The sequence below is a fragment of the Stegostoma tigrinum genome, chromosome 19 (genome assembly GCF_030684315.1).
Source record: "Stegostoma tigrinum isolate sSteTig4 chromosome 19, sSteTig4.hap1, whole genome shotgun sequence".
In the NCBI taxonomy this organism is placed as follows: Eukaryota; Metazoa; Chordata; class Chondrichthyes; order Orectolobiformes; family Stegostomatidae; genus Stegostoma; species Stegostoma tigrinum.
In genome coordinates, this window is record NC_081372.1 from 32,574,722 (window position 1) to 32,601,779 (window position 27,058).

General features: G+C 40.1%; 1 protein-coding gene, 1 long non-coding RNA gene and 2 other non-coding genes across 8 annotated transcripts in view; all 4 read right to left on the bottom strand.

The window, feature by feature from the left end:
• Positions 1-6,142: 6,142 nt before the first annotated feature.
• On the bottom strand, positions 6,143-8,987 carry LOC125461575 (uncharacterized). 2 transcript variants are annotated; one of them, XR_007249511.2, is made up of 5 exons: positions 8,939-8,987; positions 8,131-8,196; positions 6,750-6,803; positions 6,464-6,565; positions 6,143-6,373 (listed from the first exon to the last, which is right to left on the bottom strand). It is a non-coding gene; the product is annotated as an uncharacterized LOC125461575 (long non-coding RNA). The 2 variants fall into 2 exon arrangements; XR_007249510.2 differs by having other exon boundaries at positions 6,750-6,800; positions 8,939-8,983.
• On the bottom strand, positions 6,630-6,716 carry LOC125461654 (small nucleolar SNORD12/SNORD106). The gene has a single exon (XR_007249527.1). It is a non-coding gene; the product is annotated as a small nucleolar SNORD12/SNORD106 (small nucleolar RNA).
• Positions 8,264-8,358, bottom strand: LOC125461653 (small nucleolar SNORD12/SNORD106). The gene has a single exon (XR_007249526.1). It is a non-coding gene; the product is annotated as a small nucleolar SNORD12/SNORD106 (small nucleolar RNA).
• A 5,213-nt stretch (positions 8,988-14,200) lies between the features above and the next one.
• The window catches only part of stau1 (staufen double-stranded RNA binding protein 1), a 45,348-nt gene continuing 32,490 nt past the window's right edge, over positions 14,201-27,058 (bottom strand). For 2 of the 4 annotated variants that reach the window (XM_048549939.2, XM_048549937.2), the window contains exons 9-15: positions 23,217-23,360; positions 22,983-23,129; positions 22,816-22,894; positions 20,193-20,524; positions 17,815-17,937; positions 17,554-17,639; positions 14,201-16,328 (exon numbers count right to left, since the gene is read on the bottom strand). In XM_048549939.2, the coding sequence (XP_048405896.1) occupies positions 16,241-16,328; positions 17,554-17,639; positions 17,815-17,937; positions 20,193-20,524; positions 22,816-22,894; positions 22,983-23,129; positions 23,217-23,360 (999 nt within the window). In that variant the 3' untranslated portion in view covers positions 14,201-16,240. The remainder of the gene's footprint in view (positions 16,329-17,553; positions 17,640-17,814; positions 17,938-20,192; positions 20,525-22,815; positions 22,895-22,982; positions 23,130-23,216; positions 23,361-27,058) is intronic. The other 2 variants (XM_048549938.2, XM_048549940.2) reach the window with 2 other exon arrangements.

Genomic DNA, 27,058 nt, shown 5'->3' on the forward strand with positions numbered 1-27,058 from the left:
ATCAGCCTCAGGGGAGCGTTCCTATAGGTGATGTCAGCCACTAGGAGGCGCCCCCCCACCACCTCCTGAACTTCAGGGATGGTGAAGTTGCGCCCCCGCAGCAGAATAGCCAGGCCCGAGGAGCGACAGTCATTACCCCCCGACCAGATCGAAGGCCCACAGGTCCAGGCGCCGGACCATTTCCCGTACCTGCCGAGGTGCGGTATCCCGCACTCCTGCAGAAACAGGAGGTCCGCCTTGATGGTGGTCAGGTAGGCCAACGTGGACGCACATCTTGTGGTTGACTTGACGCTGCGCACATTAATGCTCGCAACTCGTACCCCCATTGTGGGCAGTGACCGCAGTACCCTCCCCAAGTCCAAGGTCCAGCCCCGCTATCTATCCCTTCATGCCCATTACCCGGGCTAACTGCTGGACGCTCTCCGGGCTCAGGAACCCATCCGTGCTGCCTTCCGGGTGGCATCCCCCCATCAGGGGTGCGGAGGCAGGAGGGTCCGGCTCCGGGTCAGGCTGGGGACGCGCTGTTTCCTCCTTCCTGCCTGGAAGTTCCGGGGGGCCCTCCAGTGCTCCAGCGGCACTTGACTGGGTGTCGGAGGGAGCCTCAGGACGCCTCCCGTCACCTGGAAGCGGGGTGCTGCTTTCCTTCCCCCTCGAGATCTTTAACTTCTGCTTCGGGTGGGCCCTCTCCGAATCCCCCTCGTCAGAGGAGCTCTTATAGCCCCCCTGTAGCTGCCTCGTCCCGCCTGATGTTTGCGGTTCCTGGGCCTGTCGACGCACCTTCCTCCTCGCTTTCTGGATTGTTGTCCACTCCCCTGGGTCGCCTGTCACCACCTCCCTCGACTCCGGGTTGTCGGGGGGGGTGGAAATCGGAGCCTGCAGGGGTGCTTTGCTGGCCTCGGGCCCATCCTGTGGGGCTGGGCCCTCCTGCACATTAGTGGGGTCCTTGCTGGGCCCTGGTGCCTTCCTCTCCTCCGGGGGGGGGGGGCTGGCCCCGCATTGCCCCTGCCAGCGACCTAGGCGTAGGTGGTACCCCGCTGCGGGCATGCCCTATAGAGGTGGCCCGCTTCCCCGCAAAGGTTGCAGCTTTTTTCTTGCGGGCAATCCTTTGCAAGGTGTCCCTCCTCCCTGCAGATGGTGGCTTTGCAGTCGGCCACCACGTGACCTGACCTGCCACAGACATGGCAGACTTTAGGTTGCCCTGCATAGGTCAGGTAGCCCTTGCTCCCACCGATCGCGAAGCTGGACGGTGGGTGTACGACATTCCCGTCCGCGCCCATCCTCAGCATCACCTTTACCTGCCTCTTACTCGTCCAGATGCCAAAGGGGTCCACGATGTCAGTTAGGTCCCCTTCCACCTTCACATACCTTCCGAGGAAGGTCAGGACATCAACTGCTGGCACATGCGGGTTGTACATATGTACAGTCACCATACGGGTCCTTTGTGCTAGCATCACAGATGTAACCTTACATATAGATGAGGAAGGACACCAATTTGAATGGGACAACACATCCATCCTAGGACAAGCCAAACAGAGACACGCACGAGAATTCCTAGAAGCATGGCATTCCAACCGGAACTCCATCAACAAACACATTGGCTCCATATCAATCTACCACCCCCTGAGAAAAAGAACAGGAAATGACAGCACCAATGCAGGAAATGGTATCACCAACCCAAGGAAACCTAACCAGATAAATAGAAAGCAGGACATAACACCAGCACTGCTTCGGAGGCTCACTGATGATGTTACCTAGAATGGTGACGAAACGTCTGAAAAACTAACCTTCCAGCTCAGCGAGCAAACTCACATCCAGAACCTTAACCTGAGCTACAAATCTTCTCAAAACTCATTAGTACTGTTGTTTCAACCTAAGTTTCTCCTGGTCATACCAAATCTCAAACAGATGGCAGCAGTAGAGTTGTGGGGCTGTCTCAGCTCCTGGCCCAGGGCTTGTCTGCTACTCTGCTTATTTTTTTGCTTTTGCTCGCCTCCATTTTTCTGTTCTCTCTCTTTGGAGACCCTTTTGCCATCGTTGCACTGTGAACACAGCTCCAACCTCCCAAGCACATGCATCAACAGTGGCAGCAACTGGCCCCCTGGGGAGAACGAACCCAGCACACAGGAGAGCAAGCCCTTAAGATGGTTTGTAATAGCAGTGGTGAGATGGTGCTGAAATGTGGCACCTTGGATGTTGGTGGACCCAGCACTTGACTAGAGACAGTGGCACCAGCTTACAAGACAGTAACGATGGCAGAGGAGCCTCTATGATCAGCAGAAAGGCACATCAGTGGTTGACGTCAGTCAGCTGCATCAATGCAATAGGCCCAAATTGGTACTGCTGATGGGAATGTCAGTTGCTTCAGTGGCAGCATTGTAACCCCAGTGTGCTTTATCTAGCACAGTGGTGAGCCTGAAGCAGGACTCCTTAAAAGGATTGTGTGGGGCAAGTGTGCCAAGTGGAGGAGATTGAACCCTTGTAGGAAGGCAGTCTCAACCTGGCTAAGCACTTTAGAAAGATGTAATGTTTAAATGGTTAGCCTTACTCCTTTATTTTTCTATGTAATTGTTGGAAGGTCTGTAATATTTAATTTTGAACTGTTGGTTATTTCTACTTTGTTCTTAACATTTTGTACTTATGTACTTGTACCCAAGATTGACACTATACACTTTGCAATATACTCCTGTACTTTCAGACTGGAGTACGAGTGATAATAAAAAGTCTAAACCTAAACTTAAACAATCTAAATACAAAATTCTATCATGTTTGCCAATACTTCCTTGATGATATTTTACTTCAAAATCATTTAATAAACCTGTTCCATTTTACACTACCACTTTCAAAATAACTTAATCCCTCATCATATGGTAACATAGAAAATTGTCCCAAATATGCTGCAAATTCTTCTTTGTGGCTATCTCTGCCAGTTTGATTTTCCCGATCAACATGAAGATTAAAGTCAACCATGATTAATATACCACCTTTTACAACATCCCTTTATTATTGACACTGGACCCCCTTTTTAATCTATTATTGGTCTTTTATTATTCTTCCAACTCTGTACCAATCACAGTAGTATCTGTACCCAGGTACCTTAATACATGTTGACTAACAGTGAATAAGCAGCAATGTTACAAACATTTCACAGCACACTAAGTGCACGTGACAGTAACACTAATTCTGACTCTAATGTGGCCACACCCACCAGTCTTCTATCCCTTGTTATAATCCATATGGATTATTTTCTCTTATCATTTGTTACTATTGGACATACAATAGTACCTGATAATCCTTTCCTTCTTGTCTATCCTTGCAAAAGTGACATGAACTTGAATATTTATTTTTCGAGCTTCTTCTAACAATATCTTCAAAATGGCTGTAACAGCATGCCCTATAAACTTTTTTTGCCATTAATTAATTTAGTTTGATTTGAACACTACATTAAAAAACTCAGACTATAGGGCTGGTTTCCCACTAGAGATACTTGGTGGTGGTTTTAACTGGAGGGTCACCACACCTCAGGTGAGGGGAGAGATGAGATTTTTTCTTTGTAACCTCAAATGCGCAAACTCAACCCACTGGTATTGTGAACCAGCTAAGGTAACTGTCTCCCAAGCCATTTGAGACATTAGTTTTGTCTTAACAATTTTCTCACCACCCTACCTGCCAACACTTTGACCGTTTGTTGTTACACAGACAATTCATGTGCCCCTGTTATCCAAGTGTCTGCTGCAATACTGTCACATCTTGCTTTGTAAGCTTAATGTTGCCCCTGCTAATTAGTTTAAACACACCTCTATAACCCTGGTTATTCAATTCATCTGGACACTAATTCCAGCATGGTTCATAAGAAGCCTGATCCATCAAACAGCTCCTTCTACTCCAGGAGTGTGCTAGTGCCCCATGAACTAAAACTCATTCCTCCCACACCAATCTTTAAGCAATGTATTGTACTCCTTAACTCTACCATAATGCCTGATTGCATACAGTGTCCTTAGTCTGAGCACTAAGCAAGCACAGTATTTAAGTAGTTAAGCTCAGGGCTTCATGTAACAGTATCTTCTCCATTCATTAGTTTCCCCTTCCACTACCCCATTTCTCTTTTCTCCCCCAGCTTGAATAGCTCCCTGTACCGTGATACTGTTATTCACTCATGTTCTCTGCAATGTCAAGCCTCATTCATAAGTTTTGCATGAACCTCAAATCACTGGACAAGAGAATGGAAAGGCTCCTCAAATGCTGTTCCCTGGTCCCCATAGCTGCCTCCTTAATACAATTACTCCAGAATCCCTGCTGCTTACCAGATACATCTTGACAAGCTATTTTAAGAAAGAACAAAAAAAATCACAAGCTAAAGACCAAACATTTGCTTTCAACACTAGAAACTTTCATTAACCACACACCCTGAACAGTCTTTCATTGCTCTTACATTACCTTGTGGTTCATGGCATTCCACTATTGGTAGTCTGCCTCTTGATCAATGGTCCTCTTGCCCTGGAGGCCACTACTTTTAGAAAGTCTTACATAAAACATTTGTCCCAAGCATTCTCACTGAATCAACTTTTCAGATAGATTAAATCAGCACTTATTGGCTGCAGAACAAAATATCCTTTAGACAGGGGAGTTTGGTGCTTGAACAATACTAAATCTTCTACTAACCATTTTAAATGAAACAATATTTTGCCTTAGGCAGTTTTCCCACAACAACTTTTCACTAGCTACTTTGTCAAAGCCACATGAAATCTCAGCTTTATTAATTTAAGATTTAATGATGAACATAGGCCCAAGCTGCCGAACCCTGCCATTTGTGAAAACTCTTCAGCCCAGGAATCAATGTGGCAAACCTCCTCTAATGCAATAAAAAAAGGATGTTATATGCAATACTCTAGATCTACTGTAAACTGCTGTATAATGGAACCAAGACTTCGACTACTTTTATACTGTCACCTTGCAACAAAAGCCACCAGTATATTTACTGTCCTAATTACTTGGTATACATTCAAGCTTAAAAATTTTCATGGATTCACAAAGAGATCTATGTTCTTTCTTTAACTTCAAACAGCATAATTTATTTTGGACACTTGGAAAATATGGATTGCGTATCTAATTTCAACCACCAAGCAGGCACATTAATTTCTCATGTACCAGTGATGTTGTACTCAGTGCTATAACGTACTGTAAACCTAAAATACAGAACTATCAGCTCAGACAAGTAGACAACTAACCCAGAACTGCAAATGCATCCCAAGTACTTCCACAGAGATTGAACGGTCTTGCAATATACTTACAGCAGAGATAGATTTTGGCATGCTACTAATAAATCGAATTTAGAAGATGCCTGAAGTATTCTAATATATAGATCATTTTCTCCACTGAAACTGCAGCAATGGGAGTTTCAAAAAAATATGCATGAGCATTAACATTAACAAAATTAAATCCCCTAAGATTAAAGACATTTGTCTGGGATAGGAGCACAGCAGTGAACAATTGCTTTTTTATGCCCAACTATTAAGTGGAGAAATAAGAAAACTTCAGAAGGCCAAAATTACTAACACATGGGCGAAGTAAATTCTGTGGTTTTAACACCAATAAACAGCTGTAATTTTAGAATCAGAATATGGGACAGTTTTGATCATTTCACCTACACCAGCACTTTACTGCCTTTAAATGCACATCTTGTTCATCTCACTGCCAGAAATCTATCACTTTGCAGTTTAAATTTCAGTCTCCACTAGGGAAAAGAACACCGTTGAAATGGTTTCAGATTCCAAGACTCAGCTGCTAGTTCTTGTGTCATCACCTTCATCTACACACTTTTGGCTTGCATCCAACAATATGCTTATCTAGCATCTTAAGCTTAACTGATTCTGTGCACATTTCTTGCATCCCAAGGCAATCAACTTTCAAGACGCACAACTAATTTTAAGTTTTTTTTCACTCAACCCTACAGATTATCACACCTACAGCTCAAAACAATGGAACAGAAAAGCAAACAGATTTTAAACAGGCATACAGAAATTGCTGAAGAAACTCAGCAGGTTTTACACCATGGAGGAAGCAGAATTTATGCTTTAGGTAATGACCATTACCCTTCTTCAGAACTGGAACTCAAAACACAAGTTTCACAAACACATACAGTAAATTTAGCTTAATGAGTATTTATTAGGCAATTTAAGTTAAAGCATACAATCTTTAGAAAATATAAACTTTTTACTACTGAAGCGCATATTTATACAAAGTAATGTTTGCAAAGTTTCACTTTTCAAAATTTACAGTAAAATGCTGTTGTAGTGATAATTGCATTATGGTGTCATTAGAGACAACTCTCCAGCTGATTAATGACAATTAAACATCGCTCCGGTTTCTCTAAAGCCTGTAAACAGAATGAAAAATACATGTTGAATAACACAGTGAACAGGCAAATAATTTAAAAAAGTAAACTCATTCAAAATCATCCATATACCTTAATGGCACTTCATTCTCCACAACCACCTCTTTAAGCTGGTCCTTTCTAAGATTCTTTCAATGCACACCAATTTCAATTAAAATCCGCAAAACATTGTTCCTAGAGGAAGAAATACCACACTGAGAGAAGTGGAATGATGCACTGGCTCAAAATATAAACAACTTTTTCAGTGTCAGAAGTATTTGGCTTATTTGTCCAAATCACCATGATCGATAAGACGGGGAAAGAAATTTACATCATTCACTGAGTCATGCAAATAGTTAATCCTAAATTATCTACATACCAGTTATCCACATTGTCTCTCTCTGTACCAATATCCATTGCAGCACCTGGTCTGCTTAAGAAAACAAAAGATATGCACTTAAATTTTAATAACAATTTCAAAAAGAGCTACAACAACTGCAATTCCTTGACATCCTACAAGCAGGACTATATTACAAGCACTGCATAGTCAACTACACTTGCAACATATACTAGATGAGTATAGAGAAATGTTTGTGACAATAAAAGCCAATTCAATTCAAGCTAATAGCTTCTTCATAAATAATTGCTTCCTTGAAAGACTGAATTGAGAACAGCAGAGCACAATCATCTGGAGACAGTAAGAACCACTGATGCTGGAGTCTGAGGTAACACTGTGGAGCTGGAGGAACACAGCAGAGGAGCAGGAAAGTTGACTTTTTGGGTCGACTCTTCTTCAGAAGAATCATCTACCTTGCAACACGTTACTGGAGTTCCATGCTTTTTCAGAATCTAATAGGATCACAGTACCCCTAGCGTGGAAGCAGGCCATGTGGCCCAATGAGTCCACATTGTCTCTTATGGTTTCATGGTTAGGTACCATAGTTTCATGCCCAGTTAAAACTCAAAGCACTGTTAGATGTTACTGCTGGAGAGAAAGTTACCACTACCGGCTTTACATCCTGATTCCTGAAACTAGACCATATTAAAAGAATTGTCATTGATCTCTCAGTATCCCCAAATATTCAAAACCCACTCAATGTTTTCCCCATCTCTTCGCTTATCCTTATTTCGCTTATCCCCATTCTAGGGGATGTTCACTTTCCCAAATTAAGTAAGCATTGTAATAGGAAAAGATGGAGACTCGATTAGTTCACAGGTCGGTGCAACACTGAGGGCCAAAGGGCCTGTTCTGCGCTGTACTGTTCTACGTTCTAGATCATAGCCAATTACTAGATACGCAGCTAACACCTTGCCTTTGAGCCTGAACCATACTTACAAGGAGGGGAGAAGAAGCATAAAACACCACTTTTCTTCCCCGAACTCCCCAGACCCTCGCCTTCAACTTCCTCAACTACACTGATGTGCCAAACATGGTATTTTAACTCCACATTTACAGCAAAATTTCCAACCGTCTTGGACTCATCAGTACTAGATCCTATACAATGGGACAACACTTATGCTACAGGTTTAGGCTATAATCTATTCAAATCTCCCACACATTTAGACTTTAATGACACATTGTTGGACTGGGGTGGATGAAGTCAGTCAAAACAGGTTTATTTGAAGTCTCAATATTTCAGAGCGTGTTAGTCCTTTGTCAGGTGAAGTCAAATCCCACAAATCACTAATCTAGTACAATGATCTTTGCACAGACATTCAAACACAAAGACAAACTTGAAAAGCAAAAAACTTTGACCAACCTGGAACATCCTGCATACAAGGGTTTGGTACAGCAACGTTAGTGGCAACATCTGTACATATAAAGACTAGAAGAAATATTAACCAGTTATCCACTTGGGAATTAATAAGACATGTTACAGCCTAACCTAAGCAGCTGGTTTAAATCAGACAGTTTGACTTGAAAACACCCATAGTCAGCATGAACGATCTGATGGGGAAAAAAGTTCAGGTCATCACCAAACACCAGCAGAAAGAGAGGCCTGGAAGACAAAGGATTGCAGTTCGAGATGTGACCCGCCTTCACAACACCTGTACTGCCAGCTCCCGGGGAATGTTTCTCCCTCCTCCCCTAAATTCCTGAGCCGCCCTCAAAACTGTGGGATTGACTCCATGTTCAGAACGAGCCGGACACCAGTAAAGCGCAACCAGGGCCTCACGTGGCATAGCGAACCCACTCCAGGCCGAGGGGCCCTACTCCTACACACGCTGCCGGAAAGGGGAGAAGATGAAGGGGCAGTCGCCGCCAAAGCGCTCGGGGTCAGAGCCGCTGACGCTACCCTTTGAAGGCCACCTCGTGGACCGTGTGACCATGGCTCTACAAATGGTAGGCCGCCATCGCGTGTTCGGTCACTGTCTCAGCCATACAAATTGTAAGGGGGGCGGGGGTAATTAAGCTGCTGCTCCCACTCAAATGTGCCCGTCACTGAGGCAAAAGCCCCAGTACGGGATCTCAGCCAAGTAGTCTTAGCTGAAAGGCCAAGAACAACACTTGGTCTGAGCCGATAGGCCGAGAAGCGATCACCTCATCCACATGAGATAGACACAAACCTCACTCCGTCCCAGCAGCGAAAGACCGAGCAGGGCCGTGCAGCCACTTAAATAGGCGGGCCTGTCTCATACGCATGCGTATCGTGAAGAGGGTGCCAGCATCAAACGATCACGTGAAATCCGTGGACGAATAAGAAACCGCAACTAGCGAAGGGGCACGCCCAGGAAGTGGGGTGAAATCAGAATTTATGTCAAGGTCATTAAGCTGGAACTTTGATTTGCACAGGACAGGTACAACCAACTTGTTTGGGAATTTGCAGCATTTTCTTGTTTGTAATGGATGTGCCTTCAAACAAGGCGGAAATCTTTCGAGTGAAGGCACACCTACCACACTGTACCCATGCGCAGTGATGGAAAAGTAAAACCAAAACACTGCTGGGGCTGGAAATCTGAAATAAGGTATTGAAAATACCCCGCTTTCAACAGCAACTGTGGACGACAAGGGCAAAGTTCACCTTCCGGAAAATAAAGGAAATGTAAATAAATTAGTGGACAAAGATTCTCATTAAACGAAAAGCAAACAGCCCTGATAAGATATATGATGAATATAAGTGTATGTAAAAAAGATGTATACTGGCAAGAAATAAACCAAAATGGAGAAGAGTTCAGGGGCTGACGTTATTACATTTAAAAATTGAATTCAAGTGACTAAATATGTTTTTCATGGAGGTTCAGTGTTGACACTTCTTCCTGTGTCCAATCTCTTCCCACCACCCTCCGTAACTGCGGTGGTTGAATGATTTCCGGTTTCCTGATCGCATCTCCTCTTCCATTAGGGACATACACTCTCTAAACACTATGTGTCCACACACTTCCTAACAAAGACAGTCTGAAGGCTTTAGGAAGTTAGGTGGATTGGCCATAGTGTTCAGGGATGTGTAGGTTAGGTTAGTCACGGGAAAATGCAGGGATAGGGTATGGGGCGTGGGTCTGAGTGAGATTCTCTTCGGAGAATCGGTATGGACCTGTGGGACCAAATAGCCTATTTCCACACGGGGGAATTCTTTAATTCCATGAACTATAATCCACCTCAGTTAACACCACACCTGCTGGCATGTTGAAATGGAAATTGCACACTGTCCACTTCCTCCAAATAAATAAAAACCAAAAGAACTACGGATACTGAAAATCAGGAACAAAAACAAAGTTGCTGGAAAAGCTCAGCAGGTCTGGCAGCAGCTGTGAAGGAGAAAACGGAGTTAACGTTTCGGGTCAGAACTTTGTTTCTGAGGGTCACCGAACCCGAAACGTTAACTCTGTTTTCTCCTTCACAGATGCTTCTAGACCTACTGAGCTTTTCCAGCAACTTTGTTTTTGTTCCTTCAAATAAATGGTGTGCTTATAGGTAACTACAAACGCCCTGTTTGTGCCCGTCTTTTGGCATGAACAGATCTTTGTTTTGTACTGCATCAATAATTGCTCTTCTCTAAAGATGGAAAAATTAATCCATTTTGCTTCCAATTTCAAAAACTTGCCCCGCCTTCACAATAAGCCATCTTCAACACTTTTTTGATCTCAATTTTTGGGGAATAGGCTGCCTACACATAAGCACAACGACACACTGCACGTAGCGTTGCCAGTGTGTACAAGGGAAAACCAACTACCGCTGCAGAAGAGGATCAGAAGTGAGACTCCACCTCTTACATGTCAGAGTTCTCCAGATGTTTGTTTATTATGAGACTGCATTGTGGCTGGGCTATCACCTCTACCTCTTTAAATCTTTCCACACTTCTTTCAATTCAAAGGTGCGCGTTTATTGTATCGCCAATCATCTGTTGACCATTTGTTACAGTTCCTCTGCATTGAGGGCAAAGTTTATAAAGTGAGGGCACCATAAAATTATTTGCTTGAATAGATCGGAGGCATACCAAGGATACTGAAAGTTCCAATTTTCTCTTCTTGAATGTACGATCAAGTAGTGGCATCTTCTTTATTTGCTGTTTGTAACGATGCTTTGGATTTAAGGTAGCAGTTTTCAATTGTAGTTTAAGCTAATGATACTGAAAATTCTCAGCAACCAGGAAGAAGAAGAATCAAAACGTACTGTAATAAAGGACTGGTAACATAAATACAGGCAGAAAGAAAAATGGGGTTATTTAAATTTTGGATATTCTAAAGAGGCTCGAGAGCTTATGGACGTGTAGCTTTAGTTGAAAGCAGATGATTTTACGAGTGAGTCAAACAACTCCGGTTATCGTAGTTAATCCATGCCTGTGGGTCTCTCCTTTGCCAGTCAATAAGCGAGCAATCTCTACACTTAGACACAAAAACAGAAATCGCTTAAGAAATTCAGTATGTCTCAACTTCTGTGGAAAGAAAGCAGAGGTGACAGGGTCCTGACAAAGGGTCAGTCGAAACATCAATCAGCGGAAAAACATATCAAGAACTGCAGCTGCTGGAGTCAGGGATGATCTTGAATGGAGGTGAGGGGGGATATGTAGGGACAGGTGGAGCACTTACTGCGATTGCAGGGGAAAGGCGTCGGATTTGATAGGGGCGAGGGAGTCACAGCTAGAGCGTTTGTTTCAAATTCCAGAATCCACATTTCTTCGTGATCAGTGATAACAGGAACTGCAGATGCTGGAGAATCCAAGATAGCAAAAAGTGTGGGGCTGGATGAATACAGCAGGCCAAGCAGCATCAGAAGGGTCTAGGTCCGAAACGTCAGCTTTTGTGCTCCTAAGATGCTACTTGGCCTGCTGTATTCATCCAGCCTCGCACTTCGTTATCCACATTTCTTCGTCTTATTTCGCCATTTGAAGAGATCGACCTCGTTAACAGACACTCCAAGCAGGGAAATAAGTAAAATGCTTCGCAAAACTGGGATACGTTAAAAAAGGCAATTTAGTGTTTTGGTAAAACGTTTCAAATGCTTATTGGCTCAGTAATCCATCACTACGGCTGGGGGGGGGGGGGGGGGGTGTGGAAATCAGGATCCAAATCAGCCTACGGAGACCATCCTGACTGACAGGCTAACTATTCAATTCTTGTTATGATGGGCTGTTTATTTTCTCGGCCAGTTGTGGGCTTCGAGTTGTGCCTCCTGGGCAGAAGCTTTGATATGAATGAGAACCAGGCCATTCAGTCCCTCAAAAACGCTCGTCATTCAATAAGAGCAAAGGCTAATCTAATTTGAAATAATTACCAACTTCTAGTTTGTTAAAAAACATTCCTCCATCACCATTCAAACATGACTCGTTAAAACATCAACCCCAGTTCACCCTTTCCACATCAATTCTTTCGTCAAGCTGCAGTAGAAGAAATGCCTACCATCACAATTTGTGACTTCATAGCCTGGAATATTCCTCAGCTTTTAAACCCAGGCATTCAACTTGGTTCAATTGCAAGTGCAGAAGATAATCCCCGTAACAAACGTGAAAGCAGGTGCTACCTAACACCTAAAAAAGGAAACCCAAATAGCCTAGAAGCAACAGTTTTTAAGGGTTAGAATATTGATAAAATTCAATAGCAGCATGACCCATTACTTACAGCACAGCACTGTAGGCAGTTACCATCAGAATTCACAAAGAGAAAAGGAATTCTTGGTTGTACATTAACGTTTGGAAATTAAAATCAATACACTTACTTTTCTTTTCAATCTAAGTCAATTCAACATCAAGGTTAATGTCAGGAATTCAACAGGCAGCTATTTAAGATCTAACTTATGGAACACATTCAATGAATGCTGGCAAGATTCATATTTAAGTAAATTTCAGTATTTATAACTAGACAAACAGATTAAATAACTTGGTCTGAAACTGAGGTAATCTTACTGCTTTCCTCTTGTTGCAGAGTTACGCAGGCGTATTATCATGAATATCCAATAACTAAGGAGAAGCCATCCCAGTTCAAGATCTAACAAATTAATATTGCTACATTTAAGATGAATCCACAAATAATGCAGAAAAGCATGAATCAGCATCATTAACAAGTATTAGAAAGCTGCAGATTTGTGTTGTAAAATGGTAGTTCATTAGGCTCCTTACAACCAGATAAATGTCTAATAAGCATACATGAGAAAGTGTTTTAGAGAGTAATATGACTTCCTAAATCAGTACTGTTGTCATTCAGAAGCATTTCACAAGTATCATAAGGTAGTTCTTAAACCATTTGTCCTAACTCTCAAACTCAAGCCAAAATTTTTTTTTTTAATAAATAAAAACCAGATATATTTCAATGGCCTTAAAGCAGTTGTTTGTAACAGAAATGCATCGGCTTGTATACTGGCATCTATCGAACAGTCAGTCTTGAAAGTATTTACATTTATTTACTTTTTGTTAAAGATAGCAATCATCCAATAAATGCTGTTCACTGGGAATACAAAGGTGAATCTTATACTACAAAATCTAGAACAACATTTTTTCCTGCAGCAGAGATGCTATCCTTCGGTTGAGATATTAAACCTCTCTATTTTCATGAAAATACATCCACTGGTAATATGTTGTGATTTCTGAGACTTTGATGTGCATGGATGTCTTCTACAGTTGGTTGCAACATCACTATTTCAACAGCAATTGTATGTGAATAACTGGAAGTATTTAAGGAACATGATAAACGCAAGTCTATCAGAAATTGCAATATTTTTGTTCCAATTGTTTTGAAATATTGCTCATAACTTCAGAAGTGTTCACCATGATGAAATTCAAATCTTACAATCCACACAAAGTTCTGCTGGCTGACTGATATAAAACCAAATTACTGCAGGTGCTATAAATTTGAAATAAAAAGTGCTGTAGAAACTCAGCAGGATTGGCTCTATGTGTAGGGAGAGACAAACAAGCATGTCTCTTCATCATGAACTCTTTTCTCGCCACTGATCCCACTCGGCCTCAGTTTGCACAGCATTGTTTGCATTTCCAATGGTAGAATGACTCTTGATTTGGTGCTAAAGTTCAAGATTGTTAAATAAAAGAGGTGGAGTAGTGGTGGTAATGTTACTGGGCTAGTAATCAAGAACCCCAGGCTAATATGCTGCGGGAAAATGACTTCCATGGTGGGATTTGATGATGAAATTTGGATTCAATAAAAATCTGGCCCTGTAGCCAATACCAATTAAAAAAGCTATCCAGTTTATTAATGTCATTAATTCAGGAAGGAAATAGAGCTTCCTTACCTGGTCTGGTCTAAAAATATGACTCCAGGCCCATGGGAATGTGTTTGATCTTGACTGCCTTCTGGATAACTAATAATGGGCAGTATAGGCTGTCCTAGCCAGTGATGCCCACATCACATGTATGAATAAAAAAACTACACTGATGAGTGTTTAGATCAGCTTTGTATTGTTTTATGTCTATTTAGTCTTAAAGTAACATAACTATATATCCATAATAACAAATTTCCTTTCATACAATTTGCAGATGCGAATTGCTCATACTATCAGATCTGTTCTTGAAAATAGAATGGACTTTGCATCTCAGGAAAGTCAAATTAATGAGAAGTGAACACAACTACAAGAAGTTCCAGAATAAAATATGTTAAACAAGCTCCAATTCAAAGTTCAATAGCACCACCCTATTGGCAGGGAAGGAATTCCAAATGCACTAAAGGCAATTTTCAGAAAGTCTGTTATTCCATTCCCAGCCAAATTGTTATTAGTTTCATAAAAACACTTCATATAGGATCATACAGTTACTTGGAACCTTTAAACAATTTCAATCAAGATTGGTCAGCGCTTAAGTTAACTCCATTTGGTGTCAAACTTTGGAATGCTTTACTCTTCATACCAATATTTGAATTAAAACAGTTTTAAACAATTTAGTTTTTAGTCAAAAAGAATTTTTAATATTGTAAAGCTCCATAGTTTGTACTTGAGTAATTTCAGAGCTTCAAATCTGCGCCATTTTAAAAGTCGATCTACTGTAGATACCCAAAGCCATCCAAGTAAAACTCTGGAGTACAGTGTTCTCGTTCAGACTGATGCTGGTTGGTTTAAAAAAATCCTTTAAAACGTTAGCTGTTCTACCACACACAATGGAGAAAAGGTTGTGCAGCATGACTTAAAGGAGTTAAATGCTTGATATAGTCAAAAGGGTTTGAGTTAATGTGCTGGCTTGTTTCCAGCAATTTTTCAAGCTTCTTCCTTCTGTGTTATGAAAGAAGGGAATTGTGATCCAGAAAATATGTACTGGAGTAGTTTAGCTGCCTGAAAGTTAGATACCCAAAAATGTATTCCAAGACAAATTAGAACCACCGAGATTTTTTCTGCAAAACACAACTTTTTCCAAATTATTGAGGGAGTTGAGAAAATCAATGTTAACAATTTAACGGTGGACGGCAACTCCTTTAACTCAGCTTCACACTGATAATGTGTTATGCCAAAAAAAGCCACCAGTACTTGTGCACAAACACCAATTTTTACTTCTCCATTCCATAGGTACAGTACATGGGAAGGAAAAAAAAGTCCAAAAGTAAAGTAACAAAGTTTTGACTGAGGTGGTAAGGGATTCGTGCTTTACTTGGACAATAAGCAAAATGTTTACTGTACACACTTCGTGTACATCACATGGAACATTACATCAAAGCATTAATAAAGTACAACACAACATCTTACATTTTACCCTACACCAAGATTTACAGTAATCTGCAATTTCTGGTATAAGCTAGGTAACAGATCATATCCAACAATGTAATTCTTGTACACTGTTGAAAGTTATTTTAATATAAACAAAGTTTAATATAAAAACAAAAAGCAAAGTCCTTCAGAATTACCAAATTAAAAAAATTAGATTAAAAATACAAACTTAACCAAAAAGACCAAACATTCTACTTGATACCATCTTTCAAGGGTGAACAAGGAGGCATCTTTATAACTTATTCAAACTGAATTTAATTTAGAGTTTCAACTTGCTTCTGTTGGATATATAATTATGAAAATGCAGGCACACTACTTTTTAAACTAGCACCAAGTTTTGTTAAACCAAGACGGTTTGTGTGGTTAACGGCCAATTTAAACAGGTACCAAATCACGAACTACATACATTGGATATGACCCTGATTTTGTTAAGCAATTTTTCAATCATCATGTAATGTACTATTGGAGAGTCATCAACAGAAATTCTAACTTTTTGCTGCTGGATATTGGTGTCAACAGGGTTCCAATGAAACATTAGGAACAAATTTCCTTCATCAAAAAAATGAATTAATGTTGAAATGCATTACTATTTTAAAAAGTTAAGCAACTTAATGATTTAGATACTACAGCAAGATTCAAACTGCAGTACTCTAAAACATAAGTTGCATGTCACAGAACAGGAAGCATCCGATTTTCTCTGGTGCTTGGCGCTTTGGGTCAATAAAAGGCTTTCAGTCAGTGACCTCCAGTGTTTGTCCTAAAGTGTTTGAGTTAGCCGGTTTGATATGAGAATCGCCATCAATCTCTTGTTTCACACATCTGTAAGAAAGAATCAATTAGTTTGAAATTTAGTAATTCTACAAAACAAGAACGTTTCTGTTAGCCACAAAAACATGCAGAACTTAAATACAGTAAGTTATGGATTATACAAAGCTGCAAATGCTTATGATTATAATTTATGTTCATATAATGGTGATAAGACAATCCAAAATCTTGGCACAGGTGATCATTTAGCCCAATATACACAAACCAAAAAGGCAGATGAAATGTTGGCCTTTACATCAAAGTGCTGAAATTCAGAAAAAGGGAGATGCTGCTTCAAGTCCCATCTGTAAAATTAATGTTCAGTTATTCACAATGTTAGGGCAAGAAGCAGCCTAGCAAAGCAATTGTTCAATTAAAAATAGCTTTTTCACGTTTCTATATAGTCCACGAGCAGGAATATTTCTCTAGACCCAATGAGGAGCTTCATCTTCTCCAACATTGATCTTTCCACCATCTCTCAAACCAGATGATTCTATCCTGGACCATAACCTGTGTTAGAGAACATTTCTATTGGTCTGACAATTTACTGATTTAAACAGCTGGACAACTACTTTCTGCCAACTGCTAAGTTCTTTGGTTGAATGTTCAGCAATTGGAAGCTTGTAAAGACCCAAACGTTTTTCTGCATTCTGCCCTTGGGAATTGACACAACTAAAAACGTTTTTCCAGGCCCAGAATTACCTGTTTATTATCAATTGCTTCTTATGTAATAGTATGTCATTTTCAATTCTAAACGGTACAATTTTTAAGTTTCCAAAGAACATCACATTCACAACCACGCACCAATTCCCTCTTATTAGTTGATTTCCACCCCACAAAGTCCTTTTTGTTTCTCCAGAATAAAGCATTCCTTCTTGTTTTAGTTCAGTCCCTAATTGCCTATTTATGCTCCTGGTTATCATAGGATTTTTGAGTACAGGAGGCGGCCATTCGACCCTTCAAGTCTGTACCTGTTCCTAAAAGAGCTACCAGTCTCCAGCCTATAGTCATAGCACTTTAAATTCATCACTTTTAAATATATATTCACCTCTCCTTTTGAAACCTGCCTCCACTCTCCCTGATAACCTTGTAAATATTTGGAATCTGCTAAGTAAAGAATTTTCTCATCGCACTTCTAGCTCTCTTGCTGACAAATTAGAAATTGTGACCCCCAGTTACTGCCATACCAACTATGCCACATTCATATCTTTTTGATTTGACTGCATCAGCTAATACTTACACAGCAATTGGTCCATTTCCTGTTCTTGGTATTTCTACATTTTGTTGGTCCAACTCAGACAACAGTTTTAAGATATTAAGTGCAGCCTGAAAAAGAAACAGGGACATGTACGATCTTAAAAATATTACATTTTTCATGTAATGATCCTAGGAAAAAAGTATGGCTATTAATAAAGAACTTGTAATTTAGGTGAAATTTCAGAGTTCCAGGAATAAGCATGAGGTTATTACTCAAGTTTTGAAAAGCATAAAATATCCTTACCATATCATGACAGGATTCAACATCTTTTCCAATTCCATGACTAATCAGAGGAGGTTGGGATGAACAGTTAATCAGTGACACATATTCATTTTTATTATTTTTTGGAAAATCTTTGTATTCAACCTGAAAATGGAGAACGTAACATGACATGACATCACTAACACAAATGGATGGACAGGCACATTCAAACTGTCAAAGGCTTGTGCCAAAACAAAATACCAGTACTGTATATGATTGCATTGCTTCAAATTTGACTTCGTTGCATTGATTCAATTTTTTAAAAATTACTAAGACATTGTGAAAAAACCTGAAGACTTTCAAGTTAGATATTAGAAGTATTTAGATGAGGCTATCTACAATAATATGTAAAATAAATGCAGTTTGATATTTTTCTGAGCCACTGTTTTGCAAATAGCTACAAACAGAATAGAGTCAATCACATCAGATGACATGGAGCCTGGTGTTGCGAATGAAAAATTGCTTCCAGTAGCCATTAAATTAACTGTACTAGACAAGATTTGAGACACCTTGATTGACATTCCCCATATCAATCAATTCAAGGGAGAGGTCACAGCCATGACCAGTCTTGGCTCAGATTCTATGTCTGCACGTTAAAAAGGTTATTTGGATTGCATACCAGACATTTATTGCAACTCATGAAAATTCTACAAGTCACCATCTTTGAGATATGAATTAAAACAAAAGGAACAAGGACAAGGGGTAGGTTATTCAACCTGTAGAGCCTGCCTTGCCATTCAACACAATCATGGCTGATTCAACATTTCTACTGATGATAGACTATTGAGTCTGTACTTTCTGGTTTTCTCTCACTCCCTTCTTAAATAGCAGGGTGACATTTACTTCTCAAAACTTTGAAAAAGTGCCATTTCAGAATTTACTGAATTTTAGAAGATAATCACCAAGATAAGCACTAACTCCCTCTATAGCCAACTCCTTCAACACTCTAGGATGTAGAGCATTAGGTGATTTATTAATTTCCAGTACAAATCTTCCTACTAATGCTAATCTTGCTTCAACTCCTCATTCTCCTTAACCATTTGGATCTTCAACTCTGGGAGATTGCTAGCATCTTCCTCAGGTGAAAACAGACACAAAGTAATAATACAAATTGAAGAAACTCTGCAGGTTTGGCAGCATTTGTAGAGAGAAAACAGCTAACACTCAAGTCCAGCGACCTTTCATCCGAATCTTCACAATACTGGATTTCAACCCGCATGGCTCAACATCCGAACTGTTCATCCTCTAGAAAGTCACTTGAAATTTGTCCTCCACAGCTAATGTCCAATTGGTTTACCTAATCTATATGCAGACCTGAAGTCACTCTTAATGTGTTGCCTGTGGTACAAGCTTTCCTCATTTCCTTATTAATAACATGTCCCACATTAACACTACTACTTAGTGGCCTGTATACAACTCGAAATGTGCTGCCCTTCGTTCCGCTCAAACAGATTTGACACTCTTCTTCCAGCTGGAGATCCTCCCTTACTGAAAGACTGATCCCATCCCTCATCAGTGCAATTCCATCTTATGACCTTCCTAAATGAAAAGCTTTGATTATTCAGTCCTTAGTTCTGGTTACCATGTAGCCACGTTTCTGCAATAGCAATTAGTTGTCTACTTTGTTGCAAATGCTGTGTATACTCATTGAGAGCTTCTTCAACTCTCTTTCTGACACAGTTCCGCATTTGAAGCGTACTCTATGCTCATCTTAGATTCTCTTGTCTTCCAGTCTCCCTAGCATCTCTCCAACTTCATGTACTCCCAATTTGGATTTCCCCGCAGGATGCCATGCCACTAACGAGCTAGTTTAAACCCACCCCAACACCACTAGCAGAAATCTCTGCAAAATCAGTCCCAGTCCCTTTGAGGTAAAATCCGTTCAGCATATACAGGTCCCACCTGCTCCAGAATTGGCTCCTCAGAAATCTGATGCCCCACCCCCACATCAGTAGTAGTACAGATGAAACATGTACACTATCTTTGTTACACATTTATTATGACCTTATTTCTAATGCTTGAACTTTTCAAGTTTGTCTCAATACATTCCAACACTGCTTGCAAGGTTAGCCTTGCTTCAAGTTATACTTAATATTTGCCAGCAAGGCCAACACAAGTAAGGAATTTTACAGATTCACTGTGTTCTTGAGCTGCAGTCAATACTATTGAAAAGATTAAATGCATCAGTACTAAATAAATTTATAATACAGCAAAAGAAACAAAGCTGTTACATTAGAGAAAGCAATGCCTTGATGTATGCACTGTCCATCTCAAGACCAAAAATAAAAGTGCTTTTAAAAGCTATTTCAGCTAAACTCAGTGATAACCCCTCAACTATTCAGAAAAGAGATTTATCATACCTGTAATGCTTGAACAGTAGCCAAAAAGTCCAATTGCTCTGAAGGTCTGGTGAGGGTGCTTTGTGGCTTGCGAGCTGCAGGATTATTTTTCAAAATAGTTTCTGCAGTTAAAGACGTCCCACTATACAGGAGCTCTCTTGCTATCATTGCAGTGAAAGTGGCCATAGCTGGATTTGCTGCAGGCCTGTTGAAATCTTTGGTATGATGCCCTTGATTGACTCCAACAGCCTGTGCTACCTCAGGAACCATAGGAAGGATTCCAGCAGGCAGTTGCTGGTGGCTGGGATAAGGCATTCGGAATTCATCTTCCAAGCGCATGTTGCCATCTTTAACTGAAAAACAGTACCATTTAGGATTATTTTTAAACACCATTATTTCAATGACAACACAAAAGGATGCTCAGATATACATATACTCCTTTTCTTTGGAATTTTGGACATTTGATTGTTGACAATGCAAGTTTGCCTGTTGACCACATTGACATAATTGAATCATCATCTCAAGTATTCATAATATTCTCTGCAGAAGTTTTACTTCCCCAACAAGAAAATTTTCTGAGCAGTTAAGCATTACCTGATGTAAATCTCTCCACATTTGAACTCTCCCTGCAGAGGTATAGAATCCTTTGAGTCTCATGCAAAATTTAGCCATAGTTTCCCTTAAAATGACTAGTTAAGAGATTTTTCAAAGCAAAGTTGTAATTTCTCCATCAAAATGAATTATAAAGACAAAATTGCTCATACTGTAGCAACTTGGAATCACCTCAAGGTGGTAGATTTTACACTGGAACAAAATTGGCAATTCCTCACTTCGGTAAGATTCAATGTCAGATTCAGTGTTTAGGAGTCCCATTAAAGCAAGAATCCAGCGCATGTAACGACATAGAAAGAGGCTATCCTGCTCAACATGACTGTGTACCTCGAAGGGGACTATCAATTCCATGTCTTATTCTTAGACTTCCCTTAAATAGGGATTCATCCTAAACGTTTTTGTTTTGCCTCTAGTTTTCAAGAACTTACTTGAATTCTATCCTTTTGTTATGGGTGCCTACCAATGACAATTTCTCCATATATTGTTCAACCAAAGACAACATTTCAAGATTTTAAAGACTTCTACAAACTCTCCCCTCAACCTACACTGATCTAACAGGAACACATCTCTATGCATAGATGAACTTCAGATTCTGTTTCTGCATCTGTTCCAAGTTAATAACATCCTTCCTTGAGTAAATCTTAATTTATTTTTACCCTAATTTCTCAACTACCTTCTCATTTGCTGTGACATTTGCAGTACCCTGTTGTCCAATTTAAGACCTAACTGAGGACGTTGGACATGTCCTGCTTCCACAAGAGGAATAGTTCTTAATTTGCCCCACACTTTTACAATTTCTAGTTTTATCAATCACTTTCAGGATCCTTTTTATGTCAACTCACTAATCTATCCTCAGAGCTTTAGACTCAGTGCTTCTCTGGAATATCCATTATCTGCTCAGTTTGCCACGGAATTTATACAGATGAAATTCATCATACATTTTCTGCGCTTCATTTTAATTCCATTGGGCTACATTTTGGAGTTAAATGTCAACAAAAAGGTATTGCTAGCCATTCATTACACATTAAACTTTACAGGCTTTTGAACTGGATCTTATTATTGGGCAGCCAAAACAGCATAGAATTCTGAGGTGAGCTGGAACTTGTATGACCAAGTCAGGTAACAGTGTCTCTCGTTAACCAGATTGCAGAATCCTTAGAGAAAGAAAGATGATAGGGGTTTTTATATTTTTTTTGGGGGGGGGGGGGGTTGTGGGAAGAGAGACAGAAGAGAAACTAAAATTTCATTTTACAGTTGTAAGCATTATTGGAATTTCAGAAAGACAATAAGTTAATTTTCAGTTCAGAAAGATTGTTTGGCAGCAATTAGGACATACAACACCACTAAAAACTTAAATTTGAATGGATCAACACAATTTTTATTGCTTATCAAAAAAGAACACATTCTCAAAATTTACACACACTTCAGTGACATGTTTTTGCCAACGCACCATCATAGCAAACTTCCTGGAGAAGCAGGACAACTAAAATAGAAATCACTTGATTTCAGCATTTAAATTTTCATGCACAGATACTAGAAGTTGCTATCTATTCACTTCTTATTGTAGGTGGCAGAGATATTTTCTTAGCGACTTTTTCGGAATTGTTACTGCACACCTGTGGAGCAGGTGGAACTTGCACCCAGGCCTCCTGGCTCAGAGGTAGGCAGCACACAACAACCCTTATAGAAGTGACTGATGCTTTTGCTGTTATTACTGTCACTATGATCTAAGGCATACTAAGGATGCTCTTCGAATTTCTTACCATTCTTTGTGGGAAAACGTTAAAATTATACCTGTCCATACCTTGGAAGGAATCCTTTGGTTCCCTTATCTTGAATATCTTACTGATTCTGATCTAGGTGAGCCAGATTATTTAGCGACTCACTGAAATTAGACACCCTCCTGTATTTTTATATTTGGGCAGATCACAGCATTTCAAAGTAAACAAAACACAATATTGTGATCACTGCTCCTCAAGTATTTCTCCACTTGCCCTCCTTCAGGTGCAGTGCCTGTATATATGCAACATACCTGTTGCTGTATCTTCTATGGAGGAACCAGGCTCGAAAAATGTCACTTTGCGTCCTTTCACAGGTTCTTTCACAGTTGGCTTTAAAGAAAATTAAAATTCTATCAGAATCTACCTGGGAACTTAAAAGCAAACCAAGTTTAATTGGACTGATGAAAAACAAAATTACCTTTTCTTCAGTTTTCAAAGCTGGTTTAGGTGGCTGAGGCTGAGGAACTTTGAAACCTAAAAGTTCCAGCATCTTCTCAGCTGCGTTTCGCTTGGCAACTTTCTTATTTGGGCCCATTCCCTCTCCTACTTGACCACCAACTTTAACCTATACAAAGGAATACAGTTTAGGTTATTTGGAATTGTATACTTCAAAATCTGTAGATAATCAGATAAATTATGTAACAGTTCTCACCCGCATAACAAACTCTCTGAGGCGAGGAAGGCCTCGTTCTACCATTAATGTATATTCAGGCTCCTTTTCTTTTTTTGCTTGCTGAATTTGAGCTAGACGGCTGATGGGATTCATTCCTTGCCCATACTCTGGACTTGTCTGTAGCTTAAAAATAAAAAAGATGCAAGCTCAGCATTTCAGCACTATTCAAATTAAATCACCGGGTGAGATGAAGAGTAAAGTTTAATTTTTGCAGCCAAATTTGAAAAGCCAGATTCAGTTTTAGTTTAGGTACAGAGTAACCCAATGTTAAAAAAAATTGAAAAAAAAAATTAGTGCTGAATCTTGCAGATTTCCTTAACACCAAAAGTGGCTTTGCTTTCCTTAAACTATTTTTTATTCCCCATTTTCCTCATGGCCAAAAGGGCCTTTTTCCAGAACTTTGCCAATAATCACTTTACTATTGGATGCTAGAAACTGAGAAACTGTTATCTGGATTCAAGAATTTTTGTCCCTGTAGGAAACTGGAAAACTTCCCCGTTAGCTTACTGAGTTGAGAGTTCATCATGCACATCATGTGCTGTCTTCCAAATCTCTAAAAAGGAATAATCAAGCATTTGCAAGAATGCCTTTTGTTCCCAATCAATAAACTTAATTCAATTTAATAAACTAGATTAATGATAACAATAGTCCAAGACTGGCCATTTGTTAAACAAGCAAAAATGTGTACCAACAGTCTAAAACTCAGAAGATACCAATGTAGATAAGATATTTCATGAAGAAATTAAGGATAAAGTTTGATGCACTAGCAGGTTAGTGTGTTATCCATGCTGAATACAAAGCCAACTCAGGAAAAAAATAAGTTTTTTTAGGGCTACAGAATCATTGAGTTTAAACCACCTCAAATATGATATAGAGATGGGTGAGAATCCATTTCACAAACTGGTTTCTGTACTGTAAAAATTTTTAGAAATCTTGAGGAAGGCCCACATAGACAAAGAAATCTACATTTGGGCAAAGTACATTGCTGCACCTGGCATGCATGCAATTTATGCTAAAAGTAGACAATCCCCAGCATGATGATTAAGTAAAAAGATACTTGATTTTTTTGCCCAAAGAAGAATAAAAAGAAATTATTCAAAGAAAAATTGGATTAAGCTCTGAATACAGACTTGCACCTAAACTTTTAATGTGGAAACAGAAGTTACTACGTAAGTATTTGAGAAGTGGAGATAGTGGACATAACCAGGCTGTTTAACTTGGGCAGTGAACAGAAAATTAGAAAACAATCACATACTCAAACTTGCAAGATGGAAAGAAGAATCCTACAGACAGATTTCAAATGAACTCACTGTGTGCTGATCATTTCTTCAGAGAAAAGAATAGCTACAAAATTAGCAATGTGATAGGAGGCAGAGTGAGGATAAGCAGAACAAGTATTTCATACAACAAAAGCTGTTCATCATAGACTGTTGATGTCACAGTAACAATTTTGTCAAACAATGGCCAGACCAGTATGTGGTGGTGCAATCAGATTTGCTTAAATCTTTGGGTGAAATCTTGACATAACTCCTCTACATGAGATTAACTAGAGTGCAACAGTCTAATGGAAGGAGCATGAAATATACCAGATACTTAAAAAGTTTCAGATTACATTACCTTGACGACTGACCAGACGTAGAAAATTGATAAGGCGATTTATTTAAACCTGACACTTAAAATCCTCAGGCTTAATATTCCAGGCACATTGTACCTTACCCAAATTCCATGAGTGACAGTCATAGAAACAGACACTTTAGTCTAACTCACCCATGCCGACCAGATATCCTAAATAAATCTGGTCCCATTTGGCAGCATTGGCTAATACCCCTCTAAACACTTCCTATTCATATGCTGGTCTAGATGCCTTTGAAATGTTGTAATTGTACCAGCCTCCAGCAGTTCATTCCATACATGCACCACCATTTGAGAGAAAAAGTTGCCTTTTAGGGCCCTTTTCCATCCTTCTCCTCTCACCTTAAACCTATGCCCTCTAGTTTTAGACTCTCCCAACTTTTTTTTTTTGGGGGGGGTGGAAACTTGGCTATTTACTTTATCCATGCCCCTCATGATTTTATAACCCTCTACAAGGTCACCCCTTGGTCTCTGACACTCCACGAAATATAGCCCAGCTTACCCAGCCTCTCCCTGTATCTCAAGCACTCTAACCCTGGCATCCTGGAAATCTTTTCTCAACCCTTTAAAATTTCACAACATCCTTCCTGCGTTTGGGAGACCAGAATTGTATGCAGTATTCCACTAGTGACCTAACTAATGTCCTATACAACATGAACTCCCAACTCCTATACTCAATGCACTGATCAATAAAGGAAAGCTCACCAAATGCCTTCTTTATTCAGGGTGGCACGGTGGCTCAGTGGTTAGCACTGCAGCCTCACAGCACCAGGGACTCAGGTTTGATTCTAGCCTCAGGCGACTGTCTGTGTGGAGTTTGCACATTCTCCCCGTGTCTGCGTGGGTTTCCTCCCACAGTCCAAAGATGTGCAGGTTAGGTGGATTGGCCATGCTAAATTGCCCATAGTGCTCAGGGTTGAGACAGTTATAGGGGGATGGGTCTGGGTGGGATGTTCCAATGGTCGGTGTGGACTTGTTGGGCCTAAGGGCCTGTTTCCGCACTGTAGGGATTCTAACTCTAATTCTAAAATTTCATATACCTGCAAGTCCACTTTCAAGGAACTATGAACCTGCACTCCACAGTCTCTTTGCTCAGCAACACTGCCCAGGACCTTATGATTAAGTGTACGAGTCCTGCCCTGATTTGCCTTTCCAAAATGCAGCACCTGACATTTATCTAGATCAAACTACATCTGCCACTCCTCAGCCCAATGGCCGATCTGATCAAGATCCCGTTGTACTCTGGTTGTGTCCTCTACACCTCCAATTTTGCTGTCATCTGCAAACTTACTAACCATACCTCTTATGTTCACATTCAAATCATTTCTATAAAATGATGAAAAGCAGTGGACCCAGCACCGATCCTTGTGGCACTCTACTGGTCACCCCACAAGAATCTGGATTACCAACTAAAGGTCAAACATCAGCTAAAATTTCATTCTCAAAACGTTAGAAAGACAGTTATGTGGTTCCACAATGGATCAATGAACAATAGCCAGGCACAATAAATCAAACCAATATTCCTTTCCATTATCCAAGATCAAGATCCTTTTTCTTTAGTTAACCAGCTCTGTACCTCTGAACCAAAAGGAAGTTTTGCTCATCCTCATACCTCAAAGTCAGGGGCGTCATTTTGGCCACTGGCATGTTTGTAAATTGTCATGCATAATATATTTAACTGGATCACACGTTTAAAAAACATTGCTTACTTATCATGAAACAGGAGGTCTCTGACATTTCCTATCCACAAATTGAATTCTCAGATTATAACCCTGCAAAATGCATAGCACATGACACGCTATCAGTTTTCTTTCATACGGGCAGAGTCCACACATCACCACCAGCACAGATCAAGCCCATAGATGTGGATTTGACATTAAAATTTCACTCTGCCATAGTTTTATAATGTTTCCTAGGATGCTGAAAGCAATCACCATTGAGCTGTTCCTCAACCATGATGGAATTAATGGAGGAAGGGAAGAGAAAATTGTCTGATATGATGCACTATGAACATAGCTTACATTGCTTAGGGGAAAATGCAGTGCAAGATTTTAAAAAAAAGTCAATCCCTAGAGTTCACCCATTCTAAAATCTGTACTTTTACAGATGCACTGATGAAACCTCTTGCCAACCTTCACCATTGCATGCATGGTGTTTAATTTTCATTACATCAGCGCTCTCACATCAAA